This window comes from Eleginops maclovinus, chromosome 7 (assembly GCF_036324505.1).
Source record: "Eleginops maclovinus isolate JMC-PN-2008 ecotype Puerto Natales chromosome 7, JC_Emac_rtc_rv5, whole genome shotgun sequence".
Taxonomy (NCBI): Eukaryota; Metazoa; Chordata; class Actinopteri; order Perciformes; family Eleginopidae; genus Eleginops; species Eleginops maclovinus.
Genome location: NC_086355.1, coordinates 11,010,188 through 11,030,773, shown reverse-complemented (window position 1 = coordinate 11,030,773; position 20,586 = coordinate 11,010,188). Strand labels below are relative to the sequence as shown.

The 20,586-nt window shown below is 41.7% G+C and overlaps 1 protein-coding gene across 1 annotated transcript; it reads left to right on the top strand.

The window, feature by feature from the left end:
• The first annotated feature begins 1,099 nt into the window (after positions 1-1,099).
• Positions 1,100-20,482, top strand: tbl1x (transducin beta like 1 X-linked). The gene is made up of 15 exons (XM_063887634.1): positions 1,100-1,408; positions 12,495-12,601; positions 13,143-13,288; positions 13,547-13,766; positions 15,007-15,139; positions 15,311-15,452; positions 15,560-15,623; positions 15,761-15,858; positions 16,319-16,379; positions 16,484-16,605; positions 16,676-16,750; positions 16,837-16,964; positions 17,998-18,163; positions 18,246-18,347; positions 18,462-20,482. The coding sequence occupies exons 2-15, from the start codon at positions 12,544-12,546 to the stop codon at positions 18,486-18,488; spliced, it is 1,542 nt and encodes a 513-aa protein (XP_063743704.1). The 5' UTR covers positions 1,100-1,408; positions 12,495-12,543; the 3' UTR covers positions 18,489-20,482.
• The last annotated feature ends 104 nt before the right edge of the window (positions 20,483-20,586 follow it).

Here is a 20,586-nt window from a genome sequence, read left to right as displayed (position 1 = left end):
TCACAATGAACATAGGCATTTTAGTTTATTTGAAATGAATCCCCAATGCGCAATCTTGTTGCCTTAATGTAACCTACTCAGTGGAACACCAAATTGATATTTATCTGCAGCTGAACATCTTTCTCAATAAATACACAATGAAATACTGCCCTACAGTCAGGCCCAGCTATAGACTGAACCTACATCTATCTTAAAATGTCAAAGTCTCTCATTGAAAATCGTCATATTCTATTAAATTGTATTATTACTTTTACATGTTCAATACATAACATTCTCAACTTTGCAAAGGGAAATATGGATACAATATTTCTAATGTGGCTAATGTCCCTGTCAAATGTTATTTTGTAAACAACATTCTATACCGACTGGAAACGTGTAGGCTATGCAACTAAAACATGCAGAAAATGCATTTCAATTGAAGCTGGAGCACTTATGGTTTAAGAATGGAATATTAAATGCGAAAGTACTGCCGGTATTACGGTAACCAAAGGAATGTGTCACACCAGTGTAGAGCCGTAATGATGTCAACTTGTTATTTACTTTCCAAATCTGAATGACTGAGCAAGGCGAAAGGAGAATTAATCAACCGCTGGGTGACCGGGCAGGCGAAAAATAGTGAAGTGTTGGGGGAGGGGAAGTGGCTCAGACGAGGCCAGATAGGCAACACACTAGACTGTACCCTGTGAGAGCTTACTAAAAACACCCAACATATTAAAGTAATAATTCAGTTTATTGAGGGTTTTCGAGAGTGTGCTATTTTAATAATATAGGTGGGGCAACCACATGTAGGGTTGTTGCCCCCAAAAGCGCCATTTTAGGTACATTTAAGCTATACAGTAGCTATGTGGTAACGACACAGTTGAAAGCCAGCGCATACGTTGATTTAAACGTAAACTGGTATATGTTTATAAACTGACATTTCAGCACGTCATTTAGACAACAGTTAAACACGACATAAACTATAATTAAAGCAATTAATTAACCTTGTGTTTTCAATTTTCAGGTTTAAGGTCAGTTAGCCTTCACCCCCCACCACCCCTCTCTCTCTCTCTGCTCACTGTCTACGTCTCTCTCCCGCTCAGCGCCTGCTGCTGCTGCTGCGGTGTGTCTACGTCTGTGCTCTCAGTGAATGGTGAAACTCCTCAGAGTAACTAGCCTGCAGCCTCAGCCACAGAAACTCGGGTTTATTGCAACTTTAACGCCACTTAAGAGTGTGTCTGAGCGATTACGGCGTTGTTAGCTTGCCAAATTAGTCGAGAGTGATTCATATACAGCGGCGGTCGGAACTTGAAATATGACGATAAGCAAAATGGGAGGAAAGTCGTTGCTAGCTTGCTGAAGTTGGAGGTTCTCCTTGTGGAAGAGGAAGAGGTGGCGGCGGACACCACGAGTTCACTCACAATAAAAGGTAAGCCAGTTAAAGAGGCATGCTTTGGGCTGCACTACATTCATGCTGCTTCTGTGTTTGTGTGTACGCGAAGAGGATAATGACATTCACAAATTGGCGATTATGGCGTTGATTATGAGGTTACCGGCACACGGCTTAGTCACCCTTTGACTCCACACGTGTGTTGAAATTCTGCTTGTCTTTTGATTTTCTCTCTTTCGGTTGTCCAAACATCCTACTTTTCTGAGACTGGCTTTAACACTCTTGTTAAGCCTTCAAGGCAGAGAGCTGTGGACAAAACACAATAAGTTTTAAAGGTTTTAAAGATTCACATTTTGGTGAATTATTAAGATATATGTCCAATTTGCCCCAAATAGCACAATAGAAAACCTACACCACATTAAGTTGCACCAGTGCAGTTTAAGTCATGTTGTTGAAGCTGAAATATGTTACATATTCATTTTGCCATGCAGACCTAGGAAGTGCATGTGGTGAAGACATCCCACTGTACTACACAGTGCCAGTTCATGATACTATATTATTATTAAGCTGTTTCCTGACTGTTAGCTTTAAAGCACAACAGAGGCAATGTTCAAAAGAAACCTAGTTTAATGTGAAGCTTGTGATGTTTATATGTTAATATTTTTTACCAAACACTGAATAAAAAAGTGTAGTGATCTATAAAGTGTTTTGTTATCCAAATAGCTCTTCTTAGTTCTTTGAATAATGGTATACAGCATGTAGAGGCACATGTCTTGTCTAGCCTCTAAGAATCCAAGTGTTTATATCTCCATTAAAGCGAGACAGGAGAAGGATTCAGATCAAAACAGCTGCTAAAGCACACCTTATTCTAATTTAATGGCCCAAATAATTGATGCTTTAGTGATGCCCCCATTTTCATTGACCTAGTGGCTGTTTTTTGTTCACACTAACTGAAATCAGATGGAGGAATTTTAACAAAGAAGTTGCGTTGGAGTGAACCTCTGCAATGGGAACACTGACTAGAATATCTGACTATATGACTACCACTATTTTTTTGGTCATAAGCTATAGGAAACTAATCTTCACAAATGTCCTCACCAGAAAGATGCCACAATGAATGATATCATTGGATTTGTAGGAGTGTACAGGCCACAATAGGGTGGGCAGTATTTCAATATAACTATTGGTAGGGCTGTTGCTAAAAAATAAATAATCAAGGCTATATTATTATTATTATTATTAATAAAGAAATAAATTGTTATAAATATATAAAAATATAAATCTGAACTCAACTCACTTAACCTCTTCCCACATTTCATTTTGATAATGATCAGGATATTTTCTTTGTTGACATCATAACCCAACTTGATGAAACAGATTAGGTCTCTTGTTAGTGTAAGGACGTTCCAAATCGCCAACAGCTAACTTGAATCCAATATTTTGACATCCATCTATCAATCTAATCCTCCGATGCTTTTCTTTTCAGACTGTTTGGGGTCATTATTATTTTCTCCATTTTGTCTTGTCAAAGACATAGCATCAGACATCAGGGCATGCTCTAGCTCAGAGCCCCTTCTGGAGTACTGGGACTGTCCCAATGTATTGTTAGTTTGGTAAAATATATCGAACATTTTGTAGAGATTTATGATAAAGAGTGACTGTCCTATCATGTATTAATGGTTTTAACTAGTTGAGCAAAAGCGTTTGAAGAACTTTTACTGTTGGGCTGCAAAAAAAGGGTGTTGGGGTAAACATGCATTTGAGGATTTTAAGTGATTTTGTTTATATTTGTATTTCTCTCAATTGTGAACCAGTTGACCAGTTTTGTCTCCAAAGTCAAGAACTTGCTGCCAACCCTAATGGCAGGGGTTACAGGTTTAGTGCCACCTATTCAAAGGACAATAGGACTTTTATTATGTCCTAATTGCATGTTTCAGACCGCTTAACATAAGCCTACCTCATAACCTTTTCATTTATTAGGCTACTCAATATGTAAGTGTCTACAGTCATGACCTCTTATTGATATCTTTGGTAGATGTCTGGTTTTTACTGAGTTGGTAGCTTTATGTTTTTTTTTAAATGTTTCCCAGACTTGAAATCATGCTTAGTTAACATTTTGTTCTCAATGGCATTTATTGACTTTCTCTTTTGATTTGGTTGTTCAGAAGACGGACACAGTTACCTTTGCACTGAGCGACTGTGGACATAAATTGATAATGCTGTTGGCCCACAGGTTATTGTCTGTCTGCCTCCTGTTCAGGGACAGGATTTGAGATGATTGTCTTTGGTTTCCATGCTGTATTTGGTCTGACAAAAGACGACTGCCTTCCTTATGTGAGGAAGCATAATTCATTCACCCAATGGCTCGTAGTCAGATAAGTCTTTTCAATGTTATTATTACAAAGGAGTTTTTCACTGAGGCCAGAGAACTGCAAAGCCAGAATACATTTGTGTTAGACTGTTCCAAACAGAAATGTATCCTCTGCTCATAAGTATGGCAAGGAAGTCCTTGTCCCTGAGAATCCATGTCAGCCTTGTGTTGCTGCAGAGCTCTGTATCGGGCTGTCCAAATATTTCTGTAGCAGTATTTATTTATGATTGGCCATGGGGGGAGGTGAGCCATTCTCTCCCTCCAAAAGAGTCTTGCAGCGTGCACGGGCTTCCAGCCAAGTGGCACTCTAGTGGTTACTCTGAAATAACGCCCATACGAATTCTGCTAGTTCAAAGCTATAGTTATTCATTTGGACTTACTTTGGATTTAGGGCGGCTCTGATAGTCGTGTGAACTTGTGTCCATTGTGTCTCTACTCTGTGTTTGTGTGTATTCAAATTAAAACAAGTACGAGGAAGCCAGATGTATTTAAGGGTGTTTAAATGTTCTGCTGTTTGTGGTTGAGTTGTAATCAGTGTGTATTTTTATTTAGTTTGAACCCATCATAGCTTATGATTCAGTTTACTTCTTCAAAGACTTGACATTCTGGTACATCACATTCACTTTTCAACATCTCCTAATCTGACTTCTTCATATCAACAACAAGCAATGTAAAAAAGTCTATGATTTTATGTTTATATAATTCCTATCCTGTCCAGTTTTTCACGAGGAAAAGGAGTTTGAAGCACTATCAAGCCTGGTGGATGAGTGTAACAGAAGTTGTGCAAGCAATTGCATGCCCGAGCTAAAGAACTTCTCCACTAAAGCAAAGATTTTGGTGTGTTTTCACCCCTTCCTGATTCAGCAATGTGAACTTATCTTTTGTAGACGGTGTAGCAATAAAGTGAATGTGAAGAAAAGGGAAGTATATCCTTACACTGTCTGAGAAATCTAACCGTTACAGGAATTTGTATGATTTTAGTTCTGATGATTCGTGCCCATACAAGCCAAGGAAGTTCTCCTACTAACATTGTGTGTGGATAAAAGATGAATGGGATGTACTTTCCCACATAGCAACTTTTTGTATGACAAATAAGTGGTGGGTGATATATCAAATATACTGAATGTTGCAGCTTGTACTATGTGGGGGAAATGACGACATCGCCAACATTGAGTACAAATATCAAGTGTCACAGCATTTTTTTCTTTAAGCCCTGGAACCAGACACACTATCTCTCTTTCACAAATGCACTTTAATGGTGTTATTAGCCCCCAGGTTGTTTTGCAGCATTCAAACCTAATAAGTATTACAATTAGTGATAAACTGAAGTGAAATCGAAAGCCAGAGTTGTTGGTAGTCCACCCGAGAGCAAAGGCAGTTTATGGTTTCAACCACATAAGCCGGCTGTTGGTTACATTTCTTTAAATTGGATCAGGCTGTGTTTTAAACTAATGCACTAATCCACTTGCACGAAAGTCTGCACATTTAACACAGATTTTTTGTTTTATATACTGATTTTTGAATAGCTTTGGCCAGGCACCCTTTGGTCGGTAGGTTTGCTGTTGTTTGAAAAACTGAAACACAGATTTGAACTCACTTCAGTGAAAGTTCTCTCTGGGAAAATGTTCTACATGAACAATTTTCTTTAAATCGTATTTCTCTCTCTCTCTATATGCGTGTAATCTTTACCGGTTCCCTGTGAAATATTACAAAGTCTGTTTTTATTGCAGAAGCTTAATGGTTTATTTATTGCCTCCCAGCGAAACCATTTTTTTGCTCAGTGTCTTTATGAGATTTATACTTTTAGTTAAAAAGCATCTGCTATTCGTGTTTCATGATTGTTGTATATTCTCATGTCAAATACTCGTACAGATAAAACAATTCTCACAACAACTTTACACTGAGAAATATAACACTTTTCTAACACTTATTCCTCATTTGCAGTCAATGGCTAAGCAAGATGGACACACAGGACACACGCACACACTACAAAGGGGTGTGTGTGGTATCAGTGCCGTGTTGTGCTGTGTAAAGGCTAGCTGGGGAAACATGGCGGGGAAAGCTCAGGATGGAGATCAGTGTTTTGGTTGTCTTTCTTGTTTGTTTGACCCTGATGTCAGATGGAGGGAAAGCTCAAGGAGAGTGTGTGTGTGTGTGTGGGGGGGGGGGGGTATTTAGGGTGGCATGAGCAGCTGTTGACAGAAAAGCAAGATCTTCTGGTCACCATAGCAACACTTGTATTGCCCACACTGTCGTGTCTCTGTGGCTTGAAAAAAAAAGCCTGGCTGAGGCCTCTGTGTTGACTATTACAATCTCGAGGGCACTGCTTATTATTATTGGATACATGTAGGCCAAGAATCGTGTTTTCTTTTTCTTTCTAAGTGCTTATGTTGAAGACACGCTGTACGCTCCCATAAAGAATACTTTCCGTTCCAGTCAGCGGTTCAGACAAAGGTGGCATGTACAATAACTGAAAATCACAAAATGTTCCCTGTAATAGTGTTTGTTATTTTTACAATGTGAAAATCATTTACTCTTGATTTTAGATGCAGGAACGTTTAGAATAGAAGTCCAAAGCGGGCACTGGCATAGATTTGAAGACACATCCTTTTATAAACGAGTCATTTTGAATACTATTGCATTTGTTTGAGCTACACAAACAGAGATTGTGTTCAGTTCTTCACTCGTGTCCTTCTTCCGGTTAAAATGGTGCAACTATCCTTCCTGGTCACATTGTTATCTACACTCAGTGATATGAATCCGGGGCATAGTATATGGGTATTATCTCAGTATGAAGTAGAAACGTTTCGTAGAAAGTCTGTGAAGCCTACGTTATTCTTTCAAAGAGTATTAGAGAAGGAGATTCTGCTGCGCTGAGCATCAAAAGAGCTTTCTGTGTCCCACATTCTCCTCCGCACAACATATCTACTTGCCACCCGCCACCCACACAGCCATAACACACACATGCCCTACAGCGCCCGGCTCCTTGTGTGCTTACATGCACATATGAAACCAGGTTATTTTCAGAAAGCAGAACGTCTCATTGTTTTCAATGCTCTGCAAAAAACCTCAGTGCTGTAAAGGATGTCATTACATGTTGCTCACCAGTGCTTTTCAACATTTACATATTAAAGACGAAATGATAGGAGATTATATTAAAGCAAAATGTATTAATCATCTTGAATATGTTGAAATCCTTTTGTTGCTGCATTGGTTGTGGTCTGAAGACTGCTACTTTGTAGTTGTGGATTTAGAAAGAAATAGGAATATGAAACCTCTGAAGCATGCTCCACGTCTCTGCTTAAGGCCAAAAGCTGTATTCGATTCAAACACACCCAAATACTATAACCAATCTCTAATGTAGGCACCAGGTCCTGAAAAGGAAGAAGAAATCCAACCGTGGTTTAGGAGTGGTGTAATGCTTTTAAATATCTCTTAGTTAAACCAGTGCATTGCAAGGATTAGTGTGGTGTGTTGTTAAAGGTTGAGGATGAAATACTGTTTAGGAATTCAAATGTTTTACCTAAATACTCCTCTACTCCTTCGACCTATATATATGTGTGTGTGTGTGTGTGTGTGTGTGTGTGTGTTGTCCAGATCAATAGGGAAGAACCCAGGCAGTTCTCTGCTCTGAACAATGCTGGACTGCTGACATCCTTTGTTTCTACAGATAATAGCGAATGACACCAACGGGCAAATGGGAGTTGTCATTTTTATTGGATGCTAATGGCTTCAGCGCTGAGGGTGGATCGGAGGTCCTGACGCTCCCGATTAAAAACCATTATGATGAATTCTTCCAATGATCTTTGCTGTCTGTCACCATCCGCCATTCCCCAGGGAAAAAGTACACTAGGTGGCAGGGCCTGTAGAAGAATACACACACATCTATATAGGTGTAATTCAAATGTGTCTTATTGTTGTGAGGATCCTGGCGTTGGGGTCTGTTTGCATCATCAGAGGCTATGGTAGTGTTCTAAATACCCAGCTAATGTGTAACCCTGATGATACTTTACATTGTTAACTGCTAGAATAACAGTTGATTAGGCCCACTGGTTCCTAGGGTACAAAGCCCTACGCGTGGATGTTCACAGAGAGCCAACAGGGTGCATTTTCATGGCGACCGATCACCTCAGTAGGTCATTCCACCAATGACTTCTCCCTCTTCACTCAAAGGAGTGCTAACCAGAGGCTAGATTCTTTGGTTTGAATGAAAACCTGCAGACTGTTGTCTCTCATGGCGTGGGAGAAGTGTTTCCCCTGGAGACCGAGGGCTCTCCTCCCCCACCAATTCGCCGACCTACATTGGCTGTCGCTAAGTGACTCATTGAGAGAGAGGCGAGGAATAATGCACAAATGGTTGTTGTGATTACCTGTGTGGGAATCATTATTTATCATTCCACCATCCCCCCACTCTGACCCCCCCCCCCCCCCCCCCAAGACTGCAGCCCAACCAGAAGCTTCAAAGGCGGGTTTTTACTCGGCAGAGCAGTTCAAGAGAAAATGGCTGCTGTTTCCAGGTCTTGTTTGCACATCTGTCAGGAGGTGACTGTTCAGGAGAAAATGGGGTCCATGGTATGCTGGTTTTGAACATCATTCTCTGTTAAAACCTGCATTTGAAGCAGACGGCTGCTTGTGTAGCTCATTGCTCCATTATTTGCGGATTCAAATGTTTATGTTCAGAAAGCATTTATTTTTGTTGTCAGCGATGGAGGGATGATTTCACACATACCACAGATTTAAAAGGTTGTTCCAGGAGTTATTTGCAGTGGCATTTTGTGTTTAACCAGGAAACCTAGGACTAAAACAAATAAAGGGTGTATCAATCAACCCAATTACAATTTATTTATGCGAGGAAATGTATCTAGAGGATGTTAAATCAGCGATTGGTCCTTTTGTTGTATATTAAGGACAAGTCTTCGGGTTAATTGGATCTCCAAGCTCGTGTACAGTGAATGATCGGCCCAATTTGTGTTATCAACATGAAAACACAAATAGCTGAAAATGTTCATCTATTATTACAACTGCACATCAAGAAAATATGAATGTTTATTGCTGCCTTACTCTACTTCTTTTTTTCAAATCGTTATCAAAGCCACATTTGCTAATGCTGTCTAAATTGGTTGGGCTTCTGTTGTGACATTTTCCACACGTAGTATTTGCAGATATTTGACTTACCTTACTCAAGGCTTTGTTTACTTTTTGGACTTGTCATGCTTTGTCAAATGGCTCATACGGTTAACAAAATTAATTGTGTTCTTAATTCGAAGCATAATTCTTATTGTCATTATGCTTCACATGGTTTGAGAAAAAGGCAGTTGTAACATAGTCCATTATGTTAAGAAACAAGACAAAAAAAAGGTGCTTTTAAAAAAGTTTTCCACATGAGCAGTAACAGTAAAGTAACAGCACTACAGCCACAAAACACTAACTATGGATACAGCAGGACAATGGTGTTGTTGACATTGTTAAGTAATTGACCAACATTGCAGTAAACATCCTAAAATGTACCCTAATGATCCAGCTGACCGCAGCAGGGGTTCTCATCATTGACCTATTCAGGTTTCCATTGGTCTTTGTCTTCCGGTCGGTCGTCCCCTGGTTTGACATACTTTCACACCAATGTGACTCAACTGTAATGCAGTGTTAAGACCTATATGAAAATAACGATGCTACAGGGAATCATTACTTGAGAAGTTACAGCTAAACACCCGATTCCTCAGTAACTGTCTTTGTACTTAAAAGCTGTGGTCTTTGTTTCTGGGTTTATAAACGAGACTGTTGCAACAGTATTTTGTCACACCAAGAACAATTGCTCATTTCCTCATGTGTCAGCACTGCGTGATTGACAGGTCACACCTCTTATCTGCTAGCTTAAGGAAAGACATTTTTATCTTTTGTACAGAAATGTGGAGGGATAAAAATGGGATAACAGAAGGAGCAAACAGATTTATTTCTATGCGCTTGGCCAATTTCACTCAGAACTTAGTAGCAAATAAAGTAGTCTGGTAAACAAGATGTGGGCCCACTGCAGCACAATGGAGCGGCACAATGGCCCCATTGTTTTAAATGTTTTTGTGAGTTATTCTAAATTGAGTATGAATCAATATCAACATATTTAGGCTACTGTTACAGCTGCAGTGCTGGACGTATAGAGCTGGATGGCCGTGTTAAATGAACCCTATATGCTTCACAGAATGAGAATAATTTGCCTCTGATAGGATCAAATTAGGAAACAGGTTTCCTGGCAATACACGGACAAACTGAATAATTCCCTATGCAGAGAGAGAAGTGGACGAGTAAACCGGAAAATCTACTTATACTTGACATCGACAGAAACAAGCTGATGCATACAAAATATACGTATCACTACATAAATCAGTTGTAAGCCCTTAACCTCCTCACGCTTGAATGCAATTCGGCAAAACTCAGCACAACGATAATCCTCCTCCACCTGGGTGTCTGGACCTTTGCTGTAAGAGACGGGAAATCTAGTTTTTGTCAGTCTTTTTAAAAGCTGAAACATCACATCTTTGCAATAATTATATCCAAGGCTAGACGGCTATATATCTGGGTCTGCCTTCTACATGCGATGGTGGACATGTTCTGGGATTAACAGTGTTTTTGGAGCCTTTTAAGTAAGTGTTTTCCTTTTGTAATGTCTTTTTTTAAAAGGCACCACATCTTCAGGCTCTGACTCCACTCATCGCTGCAGTGGGTAGACCTCCGAGCCGCTGCAGAGGTTAGCATTTTGTCTGGTTTCCCGGAAGACTCATTGTCTGGTCAAAGGGAGGCTTGGATGCCCAGGGAGTTGTGTTAATGGATGGTGGCATCGAGGGCCCATCTGATAGAGGGATTACTGCTGCAGCCCCGCACCACCGGGACCTGAGCGCCTCAAGGCCTCCTGTTAATTACGTTTCCAGTAGTTCGGCATGTCAATGCGGCCGCTCTGAAAACAGCGGCGCCTCGCTTTGATGTGGCGAGCCGTACATGTAAGCTGAAATAAACACAGTAGCCGTGGACAAACGGGGCCACAGTGGCTTTGTTGACAAGCTAAATGTTGTTTTCTTGCTGAATACAACCTCAAGCATTTACTGTGATGCTTTTGGAAATGTATGAAACAGTGATATGAAGCCAGTATCTTTTTTATTTTGAGTGACATTTTCAGGATAATTATTTTCAGCTAAATCTTAAACGTGGAGTCTTGTATATGTATGAGTGGGCTCCTGCCTTGTTTATCTTTTGCACAGAATGCATAAGCATGCCATACACAGCCAATGGTTTAGTAGGGAAGAACAACACGGCTAGCTTGAAGTGATTGGAGTAAACAAAACTGGACTTCAAATGTAAAAATTGGAAGGAAATGTGTGTTTCGTTACATTATAATCTGATTGAATTTGAGAGAGAAAACCAATTTAAACATAACAAATGTTGTTTACAAGAAACTCCGCAAGGCTCCTTTTTTTAATAGCACCTCTTTCTGTATTCAAAGTTTATATTCTCTTCATGGCTGGTGTCAGGGCGTGTTATAATTCCAGCCCATAGCATGTCTGCTGTGGCACAATAAAAGCAGGCTCCATCTGAAAGAATATACCGAGGTGAAAGTGAATAATTCATGCTGAGTAACATGCTCATCCCCTCTGGCTGTGTGCCTGCTGGTAATTGGGACAACACTATTCTCTGTCTATTTTGCTCGATCTCTCCTGTTGCTATGCTACCAAAGGGAACTTGAGTGGGCCTGGAAAGTGTTTGGAATGAAAGTTGGACAGCCGTGCAGTCTTCATACCTGACACTACCAGCCCTTTATTTGTCTTTGTACTCTCAGCACAATGTCTGGCATTACATTTCCCAGTGAGAGAGCAGTGGAGAGTTTTACCCTTTTTATATATTTGTTTATAAGCTGTTACTCTCAGCTTGCTGTTTTAACCCTGTTAACCTTCCTAACCATAGCCACAGAGTACTCTCTTTCCTTTTGTTTGTAGACTACTATATATTTGTTTGTTTACACCGTGTGCGTGGCTGTATGAACAACGTTGTTCCAGCTTCCTTCACCCTGCTCTTGTAAAGCATGTGCGTGAGCCGTTGGGGATACAGTGTGCTCTACAGTATTCTTACATTTCATCAGCCTGAGGAAAAAAACAAGCGGGAATTAAAAATGTAATTGCTTTTCTTTCTCCTTGGCTCCCTTCAGTTTTGAGATCTCAATTGAAATGTTAACATAAGTTCTGTTAAGAACCACTATTTGTTGAAAATAACTGAAGGTCAGGCTTGCTGCTTTGAATAATTTGCTCTCTTCTGTAATTCACTACATGGGAAGTCGACGGGCATTTAATATCCTTACTGATTTATCAGGGCTCTTTCTATCTGGATGGTTGGCCCCATCACTAATGGGAAGCACCATTCAGCTCTCAGGGAAAGCCAAATGGATATAGACACTCCTATTAGGCCAGAGACTTGAGGTTAGATATTCATACATTCAGTACTACACATAGATCCACAGGTTAAGGGACCGAGCCATGGTAATAGGAAGGAATCATGGAATAAGGGGACAGGACTGGCACTAACTGAGTGTGGACAGTGTTGGCTCGTGTCCACACCACTCAACAAGGCTCACTGCAGATTTTGTGCAGTGTGCAGAATTTGCCTCTAATTTTATTAGTGTGATGGAGACATCATTATCTGTTGGAATGTCGTATGCAAAACCACACATCTAAATATAATTTCCACTCCCTCTTTTTTTTCTGTCTATTTCTCCAGGAGTGAGCCCAGCCTTCCAACATAGCTCCTCCCCTCTCACTGGGCTAAGATGAGTATTACCAGTGACGAAGTGAACTTTTTGGTCTACAGATACCTCCAAGAGTCAGGTTTGTCCCACTTATCACACTGAAACGGTTGTATGCTATCATAGAATGGATAAAAATGCACATCTTATTTGGTCATTGTTGAGAAAGTGCTTTTATCGTGCACATAAACCCAGGCTACTATATTTATTGTTATGCAAGATCAGACTTAACGATTTTCCTCAGCTTATACTGAGGAAATACACTGAGCGTTCAGCCCCTGTAATATGAACACCTAGTTGGTGCCCTGAATGTTGCCTTGCTCCTTCGACATCAACAATCAATATTATTTCAAACATTGAATAAAATCCCGACTGCTGTGTTTTATTTCCATTAATCGAGACTGCTTCTGAAGCCACCAGGCAGAATACAAACTAGTATCCCTGAGATGTCAGCATTGACTTTTTAAAACCTCTCAAATGTCATACTTGGTGTTGGTTGTATCTGTTTACCTTGTTTGGATCACACAAGACGTATATTTGAATATGTGTTTGGTGTTTGTCCACATCTTGTGCTTGGCTATCTCCCATGAATGAATGAATGTGAATGGTGTTTTTGTTTTCAGGTTTCTCACATTCAGCATTCACCTTTGGCATCGAGAGCCACATCAGCCAGTCCAACATCAATGGAACACTAGTGCCCCCTGCAGCCCTCATCTCCATCCTGCAGAAAGGGCTTCAGTATGTGGAGGCAGAAATCAGCATCAATGAGGTGAGGGCAGGACCTGCTGTCTCTAACTCCCACTGATGATTTCTTTTTGCTTAATGAGACAAGAAAAACTTAGATCCCTCTGACAACACACTAGATTCAACTGCCAATGATTATAACATTTACAGGCACCCTTCTACTCTATGAAACACTGAAGAAAGAATACTGATGAGGAAACACTGTTATCATAAGGAATCAGGACTGTAAAAGTAGACAAAACATGGCTTAATGATGAGTCGTTAACTCTCGATGTCCTTATAGGATGGTACGGTGTTTGATGGTCGGCCGATCGAGTCGCTGTCGCTCATCGACGCAGTGATGCCGGACGCGGTGCAGACGCGGCAGCAGGCCTTCCGCGACAAGTTAGCCCAGCAGCAGGCCACCTGTCCCATCGCTGCCTCCACCTCTGGAAACCAGAACAACGCACCAAAGAATGGAGAAGCCACCTTCAACGGGGAGGAGAACGGCACACACAACATGAGTATGTTGAGTCCTTTAAAGTGTCTCAGTTACCTTGAATTAGGAACTGGAAAGAAAGTTATTAGATGAAATGGTAGGAAACATTTAAAAAACAGACTCACTATGAGCTCTTTAGCAATCTAAGTAAACATGTTGTATTCAAATCTCAATTAACTTAAAAAACGTCTTGAAAAAATGGGTAAAAAATAAAACTTCTAGTTAGAAAATAAGCGTGCAGCATTGTGTTTAATAATCTATACATCTAGTTTCTTTAGTTTGAATTAATTAATGTTTCACTGTTACATCTGCACTCGGACATTAATCTGGAACATTTTCAAAGACATAGCTGGCAACAGTTTCTCTTCCTGCACTCTGTTTTCTGGCTCTGCTCTCATAAGGAAGCTTCCAAGTAGTCGCATTATTAATCAGCCCAAATTATCAGTTGTTTTTCTCTTTACTTCAAGTAATATTTCCAAAATAAGGCAGAGCTTTACACACATACCTCTTCCCAACCAAACCCGTTCCTGTATAAGAACCGTTCTTGTGCTTTTCTGGTTCCGAACCGTAAGCATGAGGTATTTAGTTCTTGACAGGCAGGCGAATCGAGCCAGATAAGAACTGTTTTTCGGGGCCAAGAGTGGAAATGGGAAGAACTGGTGTTAATGTTGCACTAGCTCAGAACTGGCCCTGGAACTGCTTCGGGTGGAAAGGGGCAAAAGAAAGAAAGACAGTCAAGTGGTTTTCACAGATTTTGATATAATTAGCAGGTGCTAAGCTTCCTCTGGGAAACCAGAGAGGTGTAGATTAGGTGGTGCTCTAGACAAGAGGAAGAGGAGAAGAAGTTTGTGTCAGCACTTCCCCCAGGAGTTTAATCGAAGGTGTGGATGTTAACAGGAAGAGTGTGGTGTGAGTGAGGTTTCACTCTCTTTCAGGCTTTGAAATGATCTGAAAGCGTTCAAATCTCCTAGAGAGCTGCATCCTTACTGCGACTGTGTTCCCATTAAACTGCGCACTCCAAGTGGGTCAGTATTTTCAGACGGAGATAAATAAAAATAGCACTGGCATATACCAGCAGAAACCCATTATTGATTTCCTTTGATATCTTGCTGTTATTTAAAGGCCTTTACCTCCTGAAGCATCCATTAGCGCTACATTTATCAGCATTCTATTTATCGCACACATAGCTTGCTGACAAGTGTGGATGTGTGTTTGCAAGCATGTGTAGATTCATATATAAATGTGTGTGTGCCCTCTCGTCTCAGATAACCACAGTGAGGCAATGGAGATGGATGTAAATGTGGAGATACCAGCCAGCAACGCCACAGTGCTGCGAGGCCACGAGTCTGAAGTGTTCATCTGCGCCTGGAACCCTGTCAGCGATCTGCTGGCCTCGGGGTGAGTCCCTGTCTGCGCTGATACCAATCTTAATGCACGCTCAGTGAGTCATACTATAGTGTGTGCACAGCTTGGCTTTTATGCTGTGAGATATATGGCCTCATCAGATCCATTGCTGACAGCTTATATTTCAACAATCTATTGACCCTCTCCTGCTGCGTTGGTATTCAGCTCGGGGGATTCCACCGCCAGGATCTGGAACCTGAACGAGAACAATAACTCCAACTCCACTCAGCTGGTGCTGCGCCACTGCATCCGAGAAGGTGGCCAGGACGTCCCCAGCAACAAAGACGTCACCTCACTGGACTGGAATGTAGGTTCCCAATCATCCATCCACTCATCCGTCCTCTTGTACTCTAACCATGTGTGGAACAGCTGAGGACAGTTAAGTAACCATTCTGACATCCTTCCATCCCACAGAGCGACGGAACACTCCTGGCTACGGGCTCCTATGACGGATTCGCCAGGATCTGGACAAAGGATGGTATGTCCTTGGTTACAGCGCAGTGTCGCCTCTCCGTCATTAGGTTTATGCCGTTGTTATCGAGAATAATGCAGCCTCTGTGACAATTTTTTGAAGGATCATTTCTAAAAGAAATGGATATGGCTCTTATCCATTAGGAAATCTGGCAAGCACCTTGGGACAGCACAAAGGGCCAATATTTGCACTCAAGTGGAACAAGAAGGGGAACTCGATTCTCAGCGCGGGTGTAGATAAGGTATTTCGTAATGGCCCACAAGATTTGTGTCTTAATAATAATAATATCCTCATGTGTTATTGTTCCTCTAACAGTCCTAGCCTTGAAATGGACTGTTTGATCAAGAGCCAGAGTGTAAATCTGCCACACATCACTTTTTCTGGTATTCATAAAGCAGAGAGCAGACTGCAGTGTTATCAGTAAATCTTATGTGCACTCTGTACTCAACATATAGAGCCCAGAAATGATTAGATTTATCAGATAGATCACATGCAGCATGTAACCATATACACACAAACAGAAACACATTACTAATGGAAGCTTTGTGTGCTGCAGTGACATGAAAGCATATATGCTTATTAATAGCTGTTCAATATTTCATTCCCTGGTAGTTCTCAAGTGAACTTTTTTAATATTCTTACTATTGGTTCTTTCATAAAGGTTGCATTTGTGGTTTGTAACGCTCAATTCCATTTTTCAGACGACAATCATTTGGGACGCACACACAGGAGAGGCCAAGCAGCAGTTCCCTTTTCACTCCGGTAAGCAGGCCCACCATGTATCTGAACATCGGAAGAAATTATCAAAGTGTTCGCTGCTCAGTTGTGATTTGTAAAATAAAACCTTCCGCTCAAATACTCCACAGCCCCCGCCCTGGATGTGGACTGGCAGAACAACACCACCTTCGCCTCCTGCAGCACAGACATGTGCATCCACGTCTGTCGCCTCGGCAGTGACCGGCCCCTTAAGACCTTCCAGGGCCACACGGTGAGCAGCTCTTCCTCACACCGTGATTAGATATACTCCACAGGCTGCTAACGAGCTTTGTGTTTTACAGAATGAAGTAAACGCCATTAAGTGGGACCCATCAGGTATGCTGCTGGCCTCCTGCTCAGACGACATGACCTTAAAGGTGAGACTAGTCCTCAGTCTTTATAGCTTCAAGACGCTGAGTGCTGATTCCATTCAGTCATATTCTGCTGTTCCCCTCACACACAGATTTGGAGTATGAAGCAGGATTCCTGCGTCCACGACCTCCAGGCTCACAGTAAGGAGATCTACACCATCAAGTGGAGCCCCACGGGCCCCGGCACGAGCAACCCCAACTCCAACATCATGCTCGCCAGGTGGGAAGTCTGTCACACACCGTAAAGTGCAATCACGTTCCGTGTGTGTGTGTGTGTGTGTGTGTGTGTGTGTGTGTGTGTGTGTGTGTGTGTGTGTGTGTGTGTGTGTGTGTGTGTGTGTGTGTGTGTGTGTGTGTGTGTGTGTGTGTGTGTGTGTGTGTGTGTGTGTGTGTGTGTGTGTGTGTGTGTGTGTGTGTGTGTGTGTGTGTGTGTGTGTGTGTGTGTGTGTGTGTGTGTGTGTGTGTGTGTGTGTGTGTGTGTGTGTGTGTGTGTGTGTCACTTGTCAAAGCCTGGCATTCAGAAGAAACCGTGTTCCCAGTGCTATTTATGGTCAGGGGCCGACAGCATGACCAAGATGTGCATGCATGTGTAAATGTTCGAGTTCAAACACCACAGGAATTTACAGCCCTCACTGACAACCCTGAACCACCTGCATGTAATCCACTCATAAAACTGCCATTGTTGTCACCGCTCTGAAGCAACTTGATAATCTTAAGTAAATGGCAACGTTGAACAGTACGTGTGTGATACATTTTTAATTGACTTCACTCTTGCTCCCTCCGTAATATCCTTCTGAGTTCCCTTTCATTTGTTGCAAAGGGCTCCCATAGGAGATCAGCGCTGTCTGTTCACACCTCGGTGAAGATCTGTTAATTGAAATCCTCCTATCATCAACACTGTCTCAGTCTCAGAGTTACACTATCTTTTTTGAGTAATTTTTCCCTTAAAGGAGCACTTGTTAATTATGTTTCCAAGAGGTTTTTTCTGTTGGCGTTTCACATGTTGGCATTTTGAAATCGCTGAGGACCTAACGGATGCTCACGAAAACACAAATAATGACACTCTCTAGCGCCTTGAATAAATAATTGCTCCCTTTGTTTTAATTAATGAGCTTTTTGGCTCGATTCACTGCCTCAAAAATCTATTAAAATGTTGAATGCTATTTATAGTCCTGTTGCAGTCACTAAGGAAACTCGTAATGTTGTGACAGGCAAATATTGTTTTCTAAATCAGTCTCTTTCCACACCCACAGTGCCTCTTTCGACTCGACGGTGCGACTGTGGGATGTCGAGCGAGGCGTTTGTATTCACACGCTGACCAAGCACCAGGAACCCGTGTACAGTGTCGCCTTCAGCCCCGACGGCATGCACCTGGCCAGCGGCTCCTTTGATAAGTGTGTCCACATTTGGAACACCATGGTAAGAGTCTGATGCATACTCAGCAGAGGGGGGGAATCGTGTTAAAGGAACAGTCATTAATATGTTGGCACTCTTGTTTCAGACTGGCGCCTTGGTGCACAGCTACAGGGGAACTGGTGGGATATTCGAGGTGTGTTGGAACAGCACTGGGGACAAAGTCGGTGCCAGCGCATCAGATGGCTCGGTAAGCGACGCCCACTCCGACGATGGATTAGAGATTAACTTCAAGCAGCTCTTTAATATGGTTTTGTTGTTACTTTAAATGTATTATTAAAGCTACCTTATCTTTGCCCTCCAGGTATGTGTTCTTGATCTCCGAAAATAGCCGTCTTGAGACTCTGTTGATGAATCCTGGAATGTGCAGCGAATTGCCTCCCTCTGACATCAGCAAACACTCCGTCTTTGCTCAGTTAGAGCTGTGAGGTGGAGTGAAGCCCCTCATAGGAGTAAAACCATATGACTGCAGAAGCCTCTGAGGAGCCAACACCTACTGGCTTCAGCGCACCTTAAAGTTTGTTGATGTGTGTTTTATGATATGCCTATTGGAAACATAATGGAAGCAGGTAAAGAGATCCCGAAGACAGGATGGGTTCCAACTCCCTGGGTGCATCCGTGTTTTAACAGGTTTCTAATGAGAAAGTGCTGCCATCCCTCCGGGCCTCTGGTCCAGCTGTTATCGGGGTGTAAGGGTGGAAACGCAAAGATGAGTTTTATATAAAGAGAAAAAGTGTTAATGCGACATGTGTTTGGCAACAAATTAGGAAAGAAAGGTTGGGGTTTGAGAGTTCCTCTGAGCAAATGTTACCTCATGTCCAAACAAGCGAACTGCGGACGTGATCAAAGCAACGTCAAACTGAGGCGCTGGTGTTGTCCGAATGACAGAGTGCTTTACTTCTTCTCAGTGGAGAATAGATTGTTTCAAGAGTACTTCTTGCTGTCAGCCCACAGATGGACTTTTGAAAGTCAGAACTGAATGTGCCGCTACAAGGTAGTTCTTAGCTCACATTTAACATCGGGTCAACAAAAGGAAAACCTGCCGAGACAATGTCCTAACCTCCTACAGTGACCGGAGATTAGAAAAAGTCATTTAGTGGACAAGATGTGAAAAGTGTGGTTTACAAAGAGAATTTTCTCCCTTTTTGGATGTAAATTAAAGAATGTAAAGATATGTAAATTAGATTAATACACAGACTTATATACTGTGTATATATGTTTATATACAGTACACTTTATTGCCATCCTGTAGGGGTTCAGTAATGGCTAGAGCTGTCACACCTTTGCTGATAATGCTTGGCGACCTCTTTTTAAATCAAGTGCATGTGTCATCAGCTTCTTTTTAATACAGTTTTTTTTCCACTGGGCCAATCATATCCAATGCATCATGTTGTTTTGTTTTTCGGTGAGTCACAATGGCATTGACACAGAGGTGTTAAGCAGCTTTGCTTCCCACTATTGATCCCTGAAAGCCACCATTACCGGCATTCAGGCAATTATCTGCTCAACAATATGAGAGAAGAGTAATCACAGTCTCCTGCTGGGTTTCTGATATGACTTTAAATTATATGTGGAACAGGACATCACAGGAACAAGAGTATAATGCAGACCTAAGGAGGGAACGAGTACAGCTACATTTAGCATTACCATGGTTTCTCTTTGGCACTTTCCTCTGAACAATCTACTGTAAATTCAGAGCACACTTTGACCAGAAGGTGGAGGTCAATCAAAAGTCCTGCTGTCGTTAAGAAACAAAATGCTTATGTTAAGTCTCGCCAAATACGGCTGGCGGATCAGATTTGAAGTGCTCGTGTTGTGGGCTGAGCTTCACCAATGTGCAGGTAGTGAGGCGTCTTCTGCTAACAAGGATCTCGTGGAAAAGAACAGTACCTTCAAACCAACCTGCCACCACTTTGATTTGCCTTTTTCTGGACCCTTTCCCTTTCAGTCAATGTCTGCTAGAGCAATGTCAAGTGCACTTTTCTGATGGTGAATACTGTAAATGTTCAGATTTAGCTGAAAGTTGAAGGGCCAATGTTTTATTTTCCTCTTTTTTTTTTAAATGTCACAATTGGATGATAATGGGTGGTTCATTGTTTTCTGTACTTTTTCATTTGCTGAGAGCCATTATTGTCTGTGTCAGACTGAGAATCGGGCTGTGGGATCGTGGCCATTGTTGGCATGCTAAGGAGCCCGGTTTGGAATATGTGCTGTGACGGCTACTATCTCTCACACCCTGGTCCAGGGTGCAGTCACCCGTTTCAAAGACAAAACGTTGAATTGATTCAGTGTCTCAAATAAATCACTCTATTTTGATATCAGAAACCATGGAGCCTGTGTTTGATTCTGTTTTTCTGAGTTCAGGAGTATTTTTTGTTGTTCTGCAACCACTCGACTAAAAAAATCAACAAAACGTTTACAAGTGTTTT